We start from the raw sequence: 13,611 nt of genomic DNA, 5'->3' as shown, positions 1-13,611 counted from the left end.
GCTTATCAGTGGCAGGGGTATAGCAGGAGCTGTAATGCTTTTCATCTCCTCCTTTATCAACTGTCTCTCAAAAGATGTAAGAGTCCATAAACCCCCATCAGTTTAAACTGTATTAGCACTGTACAGTAATGGCAAGAGAGCAGTAAGAAGTGATGTTGTACTACTTTGGGCACTGGTGAGCTATTTTTCTTGATGCTGGGAATTGTCCAGGTCTATTACTGTAGGCTTTCAGCTCCTCTGAGAAAACTGGGAGCTGATGATGATCTCAGCTGAGCTGAAACTTTATAACTCTTTCTCATACTATCTAAAGATATTCGTCCCTGTATTTATAATGTCCTGAGCCTTAGGCGTAAAAACCACTGCAAGTGAGATGAGCTAATGCAATTTGACAGTGAATTTCTTTTCTACAAGAAACAGAGAGCCATCAGTCCTTCCGCATCCTCATTACTTTCAACATCTGAAAGCTCAGACTGGCACATTTAGAAGAGAGTAAAGATAAATATCTATCTCAAAACCACATCTATTTGTGTGCTTTATTCTTGAATGATAAAAATAACTGATCAGCAGCCCAATGACTGCCTAGATTTCTTTGGAAAAAATGTATTTTCAGTAGCTGTCACATGGATTTCTAGCTTGAGAAATTACGGCTCACTCTTAATACATAATTGAGTCTCTTACTTCTATTTCTAAGACTGGAAATATCACTTTTGAATTAATTTCTGGATAATGATGGAAGAAGTTACTTTTTCAAAGGTACCATATTCAGAAGTTGGTGTTTGTAACTGGTTTTGTAAGCTCTTGTATGGAAGGTTAATTCTGTCATTTATTATTCCAATCTTGATCCATTATTTACGTATTTATATATTTCTATATCTTTATTTCTCATACTTGGGTAGACAGTGAAATTTATAAAAATTTATGGACTGCAGGTAGCTTCAGTCAATTTATTTGACTAAAATAACCTGAAATACAATTTCTTTATCTCGTGGCCATCTGTAATTATACTTTTGATTTCATTCAAAAGATTGAAATTTTCAGTCTATCTAGTATAGGCTGAGAAATTGGCAAGAACTGTATATGGAGTGACCATCATTCTTAAAGAGAAAAAGCCTCTGGGGCTCCAAGTCTGGTGATTTTTACCTGAAAAGGAACCAGGAAATTGCTGTTGGGAAGGCAGGTAGCTGTTTCAAAACCTAGGCATAATTTTAGGATAAGCATGTTTTATTTTCTTTGTTAGCTCTCTGGTAGGATGAAGATGACTATAAGCAAATTGCACCAACATACACACACACACACACACACACACACACACACACCCACCCCCTGCCTCCAATTTGCTTGTAGGGATTTAGCACTGGACTCCATCAAGACAATAGCATGGAAGTTTTGTCACCACACTTTCCTTTGCTATCTTTAAACATTATCTTATTCAATAATAATAATAATTTAAAAAGGAGTGCCTTGTTTGCACTTAGAGTCAGTGCAGCGGGTGTCTCAACAGTATATAGTTAGCTATTAAATGCAGGCATATATTTTATCTGTGTAAGAATAGTCTTTAAAAATTTGCAGTTACTAAAGTAACTGTTGTAAAACACACATAACTATGAGCATGTTTGTGTGTACGTGTCTGAAGTTGGATATAAGTGTATGGTAAATTAAATGCATTTTCAAGAATTGCTGTAACTGGCAATATACAAGAATTGGGAAATTTACTAGGTAAAAGCTCATCTTAAGAAACTGCTTCAGAGACTCCTAAGGCTTGCTGAATGTGACTCGGCTTTGTTTTCACCTGAAGTCAACAATCTGGGCTGGTCACTCTAGCAATCCCTGAAAAGCAGCAGAGTCTGAGTCTGCCACAGCTTTGAGGCAGATGTACGTACACTTTGATTTTAAGTGATGTCCCCAAAAGGTTCTTAAAATCAAGCTCAGTTGTATTTGAATACAAATTAAAATCTTAATGTCTTGAATAGAAAAACCTCAAAGCATCTAGGAAAGCCAAAAAACAAATTATAAGAAACATGGGGAGCTCTCCCCATGCCCAGGGTGTCCTTCCAGCCAAGGCAGTGGCTGCTGGGGCTTCTTCAACTCTGGGGAAGTGCTGACTACATGTCCAGCTCTGGCTGTCCCTTTGCTGCCCCTCAGGGTTGTTCCTTGGATGCTGCAATGAGGTGCTGGCCCCTGCTGAGAAAAGAAGGTGTGGAGCTTGATCCAGAGCTGCAGCGCAAGTGACAAGTTGCTGTGGAAGTGGCGAGATAGGATGATGAGAAAAAGAAGGTGCAGAGCTCCCCTCCTACCCCCAGCTTATGGCACAGAGAATTTCTTTCGAGCTTCGGTGGGAGCTTCAGGTAGTCTGCAACTACCCACCCTTTGTGCTGAGATCCACTACAAAGCTTGTACTTCACATAAATGCAAGAAAGATTTCAAAATAATGACTCAGTAGGAATTAAATGATGGATAGGCTTGGTGTTGCAGGGGTTTCTCTCTCCGATTTGTCGGTTAATATTAATGTTGTTTTTATTTTAATGCAGTGTATGGCTTTAGTTGGGATTCAGACTTTGGTATTTCACTGTTCAGCAATGGCTTGATACCTATATTCTGAAAATATTTTACATCGGTTTGTTCTTCCTTGCCAGAAATGTTAAAAGTGTCCTTTATTTAGACCCTCAAATTCACTGTATTTTCTTGAGGCGTCATCTAGAATGCTTGCAGAGACTGTAGACTATGGGAGTAGCTGACCAATAGAATACCATGGCACACCAGCCCATGATGTTATTTTCAGTATATGCGTTGGGCGATGTGCTCGCTATTAGTGCTGTGAACATCTAATTATAGAATATTGGGACTGCTTCTGTAAATCACTCTAAAGTGGTGCACAGCAGCTTTGATGCATTAACTGAAGGTACTTGCTGCAATCCTCACTCTGTGGAGAGAGGCAGAGAGGAAGGAAGGGTTGCATGTGCCAACTTGTAACATTTCTCCCCTGTGTAACAGCCATGTCAGAATAAGGGGAAAATAAGAAAAGACAAGCTTCCATGCAAAATTAGTGTAGAATATTGTTCTCTAGATGCAATCAATTTCAGAGCAATGCAGGACTAATAGGAGACTTCATATGCTTCAAAGCTATTAGGAAATCTGCAGCTTTAGCTTTCAGTGAGAGCTCAGTTGATTGTCCAGAACAAATCTTGTTAATTTATTCTTTCACAAGCTGCCTATGTCAGTGTTAAATGTGAACCACAAAATATGGAAGTAATGTCCGTGTCCTCATTAAGCAGCTATTCAAAGGGGGGGTTGTGTGGGAACTTAGGAACTCAGCTGCAGTGGAAACAATCACATTCCATGCTGGCGATGGTCGTTAGTATTTGTGATTCTGACGTGTGCTCTTCCTGTTTTTTCTATGGTAATATGCATCAATATTTATACCAGATAAGTAGAATCTTAAAATAAGATTCCATAACCCCCTGTAAGCATTTAAATAAACTTGACTGGATTTCTATAGGGGCATAACTTCTGCTTACTTTGAATCAATGTGAAGTTTTTAAGACCTCGTTTTATGTTTCCTCATGCTTTTATAGAAACACACTAAAATGCACTCAAATGAAAAAGCTTGGCAAAATCACAGGGCTGTGACAGACATCATCAATTTCACTATGGCATAGCGGTTGTCAGTGTCTGAGTGAAGTGTGTATGATTTTTTTCTTTTTTTAAATACATGCTTGGGACATTTGGAGCTGTAACTTTGTGTGGCAGTCATTACCGTCCTGGAGAAAGAGGGATCCTGCCTGCAGGCCGTTTCTAACAGTGCTGTAAAGCAGCTTTTATAGATGTGTTCCTCTAGTGAAATTTTGGCTCGGGAAGCACACTGCCCATCTCGTGTCTGCTGGAGCCTGTGGCATGCTGAAGGATTGACACACCTCATGCCAGAGATGAAAAGTAGTGGTAGTCTCTGTTCTTTACCATCTGAGATACCCTAAAACTGATGCAGTGGGGACTTACTAGTGGAAAGATACCAAATAAAGTGCAAAAGAGAGGAGGGAAAGCAGTAAAATTAAACTGACACGGAGAGTGCTTTAAAACAGGATTTAGTGTCAATTAAATAGGCCTGAATGTTTAAATCCTTTGGCCGCCCTCTGCATGTCACTGATTCACCAGCATACAGCAGCTGTGATTGTGTGGCTCCTTCTGAATGTTGCACTGCCTTGATTTTGTGCTGTGAAGAGTGTTTCTGTGTTCTGGGGAGGGTATGGGAATGAACTAGTATTCAGAGCTAAATAACTTAATGAAAATAATTACAGGATAACCTGCCTATGGCTGTTTAGTACACTTTATTACGCCAGCAGTTATGTGCAAGGAACCAAGCACTAGCTTCAGAGTTCTTTGATATGAGAATATCTGCCTTCAGAAGTTTGGCTTTATCATGGCTGATAAAGAAGGAGATACTCAAGTGACAGGAATTTCCATAAGCCTGAGGGAACAAGTAAAAAGGATACACAGCAGCTACCTGCCCAGGCATTTAAACAGAATTAAAGGCATTTAAACAGAATTAAGTGGCTCCCGATGTAAAGATGAGGCTTTGTCTTCTGGCTCCACTTCTAAAGAGACAATAAAGAAGTATTTTTTAAAATTTTGTTAGTATGTTGTGAAAAACTCACTTAGCAATATGACACCTGGAGGTTTAGGAGTAATTCTGACCTACTTCTTACTTCAAAATACCCATCTGATCCTAGGTTAATGGTTGGACTAAATGACCTTTTCGGGACTAAATGACCTTTTCCCGCCTAGATGATTCAATGATTCTATGCATTTATGAGATCAAAGTTTAACTGCAAGCTGAAGATCTTTCCCTGTTTTAACTTGGTTTGAGAAAGTACTGTTGGTGTTAGTGAGGAAAAACGGAATTTTTGAAGAATTGCTTTATTTTGATTTAAATAGAATACAAATAGAGAAATAGAATAGCACTCAGATAAAGAGAAATTGGATCCTGAAAGGCAGAAATCATCACTTTCATAAAGCTTTTTGTAGTGAGACTCTCTTTTTGGTGTACTGTTTGAAGGCCATCAAACTACACAGCTTTTCTTCAAGATATGAATCAATGTTGCTTCCTCAGTGAATGTGCTACTGAACCCAGCACGGTAGACCAAAGGCTTAGGGGAGAAATCATCCTTTGTGCCAGTCTTTAGGTGGTGGAAAATATGAAAAGCAACACAGAAAGTGTTGCAGATAGGAGCCATGTTGCATATTTCAACAGTATTATGATTTCTGGGGAAGATACTTATGAGTGCCAGAGATGACAGCACTGAGTTAGTGTCTTTCTACTTTATCTAAAGGGAATAGTAGGTTTTCCACAGCCATTAAAATCTTCTTTTCGGTGTTTGCTTGCTGCTTCTTCTTAAAAAAGAATGGGTATGTTATTATTCTTATCCAGATATTAAAGGCTCAGGAGTTAAGACTCTTGTATTATTAGTTCATCGTTTGCTGGAAAAAAAAATACAGTTAATGTTACCAACTTCTTTTTTTTTTTTTTTTTTTTTTTTTAATTCAGGTATCTTACATTCATTGTTAGGTTTATCAAAAAATTGTATTTTTCTATATTGCCACTGACATCGTCACCAATTTAAACAAGTGATTTGAGATTTGTTTCCATTTTTCTATTTGGAGAGAAATGAGTTGTTCTCTTCCATTCAGCCAAGGCAAAAATGAGCATTTTATTGATTTGTAATTTGCTTTCTCTTACCTACTTTTCATTTCATTACTGTTTTCCATGGTAATGGTTAGTGTGTCACAACCTACAGTGGTGAGAGAAGGGGAGCACACAAAATCTTCCGTGCCACTGCTTGTCATTCATGTTTGTAATGGGCATGTTACTAGGTGTGGCAGGAGAGTTTGATGTGGGCACGAACTGTCGTAGGAGTAGTTAAATTTTATAAAATAGATCACCTTTCCTTCAAGTCTGAGCATTTCATGGGCACTTGAATTAGTTCTGCTTAAACATCTAACATGCTACTCTTTGCACCGATGAAATAAGAATAAAAGATTTGTATGTCTCTGTGTCATCCATCAACTGTGAAATGTTTAACTAAGTCCTGACTAGAAGAGAAGTACAACAGCTTGATTTCAGAATGAGTTTTCTTACATAATTAGAAATGCCAAATGTGTGCAAAAATCAGAGACAAGCAGTGTGTATGTACTCAATATCATTTATGTAGTCAATGTTTTGAAAGACAGTTGATGGTACTATTTGCACTTGGATTCCCACTAAGTAGTTTTCTGCAGTTTTTACATTCTGTTTTTGTCTAAAAGACAATTTTAACTCAAAAGCTCTTTCAAATTATAGAGATTATACTGATTCAACCTTTACCTACAGACTTGGAAGTTTAGGTTCACAGTCTTGATTTTTGTCCACGTCTGTATTTACTGAACTCCAATTACCCTTTGTGTTGATTGATGACTTCAATAATACAAAAGCAAGTGGATTTTTTGACATATTTTGTAATTGACAGAAGAAAGGCATTCTCAATGACTTTTTAGGGATAAGACCATAAAATTTGATTTACCTTCTTGTTTATAAGTTTATGAAATATAAAATACAGAAGCTGAGGACAGGCTGTATGTGTCTGTGTGTGTGCTGTAGATATCAACTCTTTAGGAAAACTGCCACTTGTAGGTGTGGTTGAATGACTTGGCAAAGAATCAACTATAAAAAAATATGGTTGTTTTATAAATTGCAAAATAGCAATGAGAGAATCAAAATGTACACCAGAGAGGGCTACAGCTGTCAAACACAGCTTTGACATTTACCTGGTGTTTTTCAGGTTTTGTTGTTTGGATTTTTAACACAAATGTCAGTACAGACTGGTTAGGCCTGGTGACACACCTGAATATAGAGAGCTGAGCTAAAAAATACACCTTTTGTAAGACCTCATCAAACTTCCCACCAGTCTGAAAAAATGTAATGATTACTGTGGTTCCCAACAGCTACCAGCCCTAGGGAGCAAGAAATAGGTTATTGTGAGAATCCTTTCCTGAGAGAGGGTGTGTTTAGCTTCATGTAAATCTAAGTGGGATCCAAGATGCTTCTCTTCAGAGCAGGTGCAATCCCACAATGAATGTAATGCAACTTTCACTCACAGGCACAGCCGAGATACAGGGACACACCTGCATTTCCTGTAAAGCAGGCAACCGATTTGCAAACATCTCATTTACTAATGAAATGAAGCTATAGAAATGGCAGTAGGCAAGAGGACAACCCTGCATGGAACAATTACAGAAGAATGTAGGAGACAATATCCAGCTAAATGAAGAACTGTAAACAAATGTGCAAGATTAATATGTGGATTTAAATTGCAGTCACTATTCAAATTTCCTACTCCATGTTAAGAGCAGAGCAGGTAACAGCAGGAACTGAGGATCAGTAGAGTAGGCAGCATTTGCACCATGGTCTTGGATGTCACCTTTGTTGAGTGTGTTTGTTTCCCATGGTTGTGTTTCACATAGAGTGAGTAATGTGAAAGTGGAGGTAGCAGTAGTAGAGTCTTACTTGCTACTTATCCAGCAGTCTCCCATCAAAACACAGGGTTTAGCACAATAAAGTTTGTTCTTTACTCTGTGTGTCAGGCTGTTTGTCAGCAAGGTATGTTAGCTGAATATAACTACCCAGCCTCCTGTGCTTTCCAGTGTCTCCTTGGTTAAATCACGCCATGACTGACACCGTGACACATTAGTGGGAGGATTGTTTATGAGAAAAAGAGAAACAAGTTTGACACTTGAGTTTACCGAGTTGTGGGAGCACAGATTCTCATCACTGCCAAACACACAGAGCCGAGGTCAGGGAAATCTGTCAGGGAAAGCAAAGCAGCCTTGAAGCAGCATTTTTTTTAACTGTCTGGCAGAGAACACGCATGAAATACTGTTGTAGCTGAGCAGGGTGCTGCCCTCCTTCCTCTACTCCCTTAGGATTGCCTGCTCAAACGAGACATTGCAGAACATGCTCCTCTCCTTTGTGTCTTCCCCTAGGGAGCTCAGCTCCTCTTTTCTGGGAGCTGGTGACAGCAACAGCAGCAGTGGGCATGGCTCAGACCAGATGTCCCCTTTAATGTCCATTGCTCTCCTTGGCATTGTTTCTCTTGCTTCTCTACCAGACCAACACTTTTGCATTTCATTCTTCTGCATGGGAAGGCGTAGCTGTAGAGCAGGCCTGGTCAGCACAAGAGAGCTGACATGCAGGGGACCTGGGAAAACTCTTAAGGGTAATTAAAAATATATAGATATCCCTATGTTGTGGGCATAGGAGATCCTGTTACAAAATTTGGAAAAGGAGGATTGTTTGGACTCAGTTTGGCTGTGTGTTTAGATAATAAATTCAACAAGGAGAGTAAAAGAGATGGAGGTATTTGAAGGGAAAATGTCTTTCAGATATAGCAATTTCTGCAGTAAAGAGAAAATTATAGGAAGACAGAGAATGTGCACAAAAGAAGAAACTATTTGAGACCTGTGGGGAAAGAGAATGGGGTTGTAATAGGAGAATGCAGAAGATACTGGAGATGAAAAATAAGAAGAAACAGATTAAAGGAAAAAGCCTAACCAGAAAGTACATTTCTAGCAACCAGAAGGAGACAGGAAAGGGAAAATTGTAATCTCCTGTTTCCATCAAGCAGAAGAGAAAGTAAGCCGTTGAAAAGATGAAAGAAAATACAAATGTATTTGCACAGTGGATGGAAAGAATAGTTTATATGATTAAATGTATATTCATCTTGATGATGAAACATTATCCTTTATCTTCTTTTTCTCTTTGGTTGCTAAGTCCTGAAAGAGCTGTATTTCCCACTGTCTCTGATACTCCTGGGTCTTTCTGTTAAGGGGGATGCTCAAAGGAAGCAGTACTGTGTTTTGGTTGATTTAAACTATAATTTATCCTTTGTGAAATGTGAAATGCAAAATCAAATGGTAGGGACATGCCATCTGCTGTTGTTTAAAATGTGAATAAAAGCTACTGTGCTGGCGCAATGTTTACGCTCGTGATAAGAGCAGAAATAATGGAAATGTTATGTTGGCTATACCCAGCAGGTCCCCTCATTGACTGAAGCATCATGTTTCTTACATGTCCCAGAAATGTTGAACATGAGTCCTGGAGGAGGATGAGCATTTCCTCCTTAGTGAGGAGGCTGAGTGTTTTATGTCTGTTATTCTCATTCCTTTCAGGGATCTCTTGCTGTCTGTGGCACTTGGCCAGGTGCTCTCCCTCCTAATCTGTGGCATTGGTCTCACAAGCAAGTATCTGTCAGAAGACTTCCATGCCAACACACCTGTTTTTCAGAGCTTCCTCAATTATATCCTTCTGTTCTTGGTCTACACAACAACACTAGCTGTCAGACAAGGTAAGTGTCTCTCTGAAATTGTTTTATAGAAAACAGTGGAGATAAAGGCTTTTGAAGAACAACAACAAGAAATATGATTTAGACACATATCCCACTAACATTTGTTCCATATTTACATATACCTAGAAATATGTATTGGATGAACTGATAAAAATACCAACAAATCTTCATTAGCAAAGAATGGGTCATTAGATCTCAAGGACTGGGGTGCTACCTGAAAGCTAAAATAAACATCAGGAGATGTTATTCATCTGAGCTAAGGAGAGCTCAGATGAAAGCGAAGAAGAGCTTACTAGTTCTAGTTGCTGATCATGGCAATTCAGTCATTCCCTTACTAGACAGAAAGAAATAGCCAATTTTTAGCTACTGGGAAGTAGGAGATGAAGGGAGGGATTTCAGGATGCTCTCTCTCTGGGGGGATGTTTGGGCAGAGCAGCTCTGTGGCCCTATCACTGCTTTGCCACACGGTCTTTGTAACCAATCTGACCTTCAAAATGAGAAATGCATGCTTACAGCATGCTTTGGTACTGTTTATCTAATGATTCTCTCTTTGACAGTCTATATGTAATATGGGCGATTGTCCCTTTCCCGTACATGCCTCCCTTCTTTGAGATTTTGTTTCTAGATGAGGTGTGGGAAGTGAATGCATTTAAGTACATTTATCAGCTACTCTTCTTCTTTTTTGCAATAATTTATTTATTCACCTTCTCAGAGCATGTAGATTAGAAGCTAAATAAAGGAGAAAAAAATATCATGTGTTCTCCTGACATAAGGAGGGTAGGACTCTGTGGAGAATAACAACTACAAAATGTTTTAGGCTGTGGTACATTTATCAGCATACTGAAAAGCTCATGTTTTCTTACAGGAACAATGATTTTTGGGTCATTCTTTGATGTTACATCTTTTAATGTTTTGGGAACAACACCAAAGCCTAAGATTTTCACTCGTAGTACAATCTCTTCATACAATGCTAAAAGTGTTCCAAAGCAGCAAGGACTTAATTTCTATGCAAAAAATGAGCAGTCAAAAATATGCCTCTATACTCCAGCACAAAGCACTTAAGCATATTACAACATAAGTTTTATAAACATTGGTCCCCACTTACATTTTTCAGAGGTGATAAAAGCCAACATGCAAAGGAAATGTTGGCTCTTATATAAGGAGAGATTGCTCAGGCAGTGTTTCACTGTCTTGGTATTTCAGTTTGTGTAGGGGGGAAACTTCACCACATACTTTGCTCTGCCAAAGGTTTAAAATGTGTTATTAGTAGCATCTTTCTGGAGAACTGTGTTTAAAAATAATTATTCTGAGTGTAGGATTGCCTAGACGTTCGCAAATTCTGTCCCAGAAATGTCCTTCTCTGGACTGATTAAATACTGTGGAAGGCAAGTCCCTATATGGGCTCTTAAATAGATTTTACTTTTTTGAAAATGCTGGCTTGTGAGAGGGTATATCCATATAGATACTACATTCTGCTGTGCATTACAGAGGCTAATTTGGAATAATGCTTGATGCCTGGTGTATATTGACATGTAAAAAAGGCTATCAAGCACTCTGCTTTATTCATATATAAAAATATATTAGAAAGGTACTTTATAAATAATTTTCTGACTCTGTCTAAAAATATAGTGGTGGACTAAAGGGAGTTTATCAAAAATACCTGTTGTGCCAATAAGATAGATTTGGGAACTAAGTGGTAAGTATTAGGAATATGTGTAAAATATTTGATGGACAAGTGAAGAGGGCTGGGGACAGTGTTTGAAAAAGCCTGTGGTTGATTACAGACTGTACAAACAACAAGGGCAGGTGTGAAGTGTACCAATGGAATTGCCTGGAAAAGGAGTTGTCAAAAAACAAAACAAAAACAAAAAGGTGGTTCCATCCAAAACAGTCCAAAATAAAATTGGCTACAGAAGCAATGAAAGCAGTGATCCAGGCTTTCAGTATAACATTCCTGCTGGATTGTATAGCACTACACAGCCTATTTAATTTACTCACGATTTAATGCTGCTAGCTGACTGAGCCTGACATTGTCTTTTTGCTTGTGTATTTATTCAAATCCATTATCTGTGTTTGTTCCATTAAGGCAGTTTCTCTAGCAGCTCTAATCATGTGGCTTCGTTAACAGATAGAAATCAGATAATAATATTAATGATGATTCTGTTCTGAGTGCTGACATCATCAGAAAGCTTTTTTTTCAAGTACATTCCACTGTCTTGGTATTTCAGTACTTCTACTCTCTGTGCAAGACTGATTTTTTTTTAAATTGTTCTCTTTCTCCTTCAGAAATCAAACCATAAATTGATTCGTAGTAAAAAATAATTGCATCCCTTTTTCTTTCCCTGCTTTCCTAATCCTTGGTATTTTTGCAGAAATGTACTGTTTAAGGAGATGTCACTTGAGGTAGGCAAAAAGACTCTGAATTCACTGTGGGACTGAAAGCTATAATTTCCTCAAGACATAAAGACTTCCTCTTTCTTTAGAGACTTCTTCCAAATTTTGATATACTCTGGATGCCCTTTGATTTAACTGTCCCTCACTGTTCTTATATTCTCCCTGAGTGATAATGAAAAGGTAGAATTTGACTGGTCTCTGAAAATCTTCGTTAGCAGATGATTAAAGCTCCTGAGCTTTTCTGACTAAAGCCTTCTGCAGTGAATGCTCAGCTTCCAGCCGCTAAAGTTAGCCCAGCATCAGCAGCATCCACTAAGTTTTTATATTGTGAGATTGTTTTCCGTAATAGTTTTACCACAGTGCTTGTTCTAATGGATGCAAAGATTAGGACTGTCACCTTGCAGTGAATCAGCGTATCATCAGATAGTGAGCAGGCACAGTCCTGAGGGTGTCAGAATCTCTGAGTGTTTAAAACTTTATTTCCATGTTAAAAAAAAAAAAAAAAAAAAAAAAGACACCCCCCCAAGAAGAAAACAACAAAACAAAACCTAACCCCCCCAAAAAAGAAAAATTTCAAGGAGTAAAAGTAGACTCAATAAGACTCAATAGTTTTAGGCAATGAAGTAAGTAAGGCATTTCATTATTGCAACTTTGTTCTCTGACCAGAAATAAAGTGGCAAAAGCATTGAAGGAGATCTATTCTTGTGAGATTTTCATATGGGGCTTAAAACAGATACCACTCAGGCACAGATCATGAAAAGTAAAAAAAAAAAAATTGTCTAAACTTGGATTTTTCTGATGAAAAATAGATCTGCCAAACATTTAACAGGTAACAAGGTAACAGATAACTCAGTTCCGTCTCTTGAGGTAGCTTCCTCTTATACCTGTTGTTTTCACAGCCAAAACTTGTATTTCTCCATGGTAACACCTCTGAGAAGGTTTTAACACATATTATCTCACCTCAGTGCTTAAAAAAATCTTGTAGGGACACTTCCCTATATCCTCTGGGTCGTGTGTCATAAAAAAAATACCTTGTCTATCAGTAAGAAAAGCCTAAAATGGGTGAAATGGAGCTATAGGATGCAGAGCTGGTGGAGATTAGTTTTAGCACCTTAAAAAGCAGTAAGTGGGAGATTGTCCATAGTGGACCAGAAGGTGTTAATTGCTAACAGCCGACATGGGAGCAAGCATCAGCAGCTTGCCACCAAAAATAAATTACTTCTAAAAGCCACGTCACATATGCTACAAATTAAAACAGCACATCTACTAGACATCATTAAAACCAGAAAAAAATACGAAACTGCTACTTTTTTCTTGTTATTCTGGAAAACAAGAAATGTGGGAGCAATGGAAGTGTCTTCTGAACAGACGGGAGCCATAAAGCCTTGAGGGCCAGATTCTGCATGAGGAGGGCTCCACACTGCAAGCTGTTCCTTGAATTTTAGTGCAACAAGTTACTGAGTATTTTCAGCCCACCAGTACTAAGGGACAGCAATGATTTGCTAGCTCAGAAACATTTTTTATGAATCTCTGTATGTCTGGATCAGTTCTGCTTCTAGGCCAAGTGATGAGGTTCTATCATCTGTCAATGGAAATAGAGTTTTCCCTACAGTAACTGTAATGTCTTAGATCTGACATATAATTAAAGGTGATCTGTGCCCCTGAGTAAGCCAGGGAGTCCTGTGAGACTGGTAAGATTGCAGACCTGTTACTGGCGTATCATTTTTTTTAAGCATTTCTGTCTCAGGCTGGTTTATGCCATTAGTATCTCAGCCATGTGTGATTTCCTGATGTGTCTGCTATCCGAGTATGTATTTTCATTTAGATAATGGCACCCCTCCCCAGC

The 13,611-nt window shown here is 38.5% G+C and overlaps 1 protein-coding gene across 1 annotated transcript in view; it reads left to right on the top strand.

The window, feature by feature from the left end:
- Positions 1–13,611, top strand: part of SLC35F1 (solute carrier family 35 member F1) — a 243,100-nt gene that overhangs the window by 125,735 nt on the left and 103,754 nt on the right. Inside the window, exon 2 of the mRNA XM_040060287.2 lies at positions 9,196–9,371. Within this exon, the coding sequence (XP_039916221.1) occupies positions 9,196–9,371 (176 nt within the window). The remainder of the gene's footprint in view (positions 1–9,195; positions 9,372–13,611) is intronic.

Source organism: Hirundo rustica, chromosome 3 (assembly GCF_015227805.2).
Source record: "Hirundo rustica isolate bHirRus1 chromosome 3, bHirRus1.pri.v3, whole genome shotgun sequence".
Lineage (NCBI taxonomy): Eukaryota > Metazoa > Chordata > Aves > Passeriformes > Hirundinidae > Hirundo > Hirundo rustica.
The sequence above is the reverse complement of the archived record's forward strand: the minus strand, read 5'-3'. Positions and strand labels throughout refer to the sequence as shown.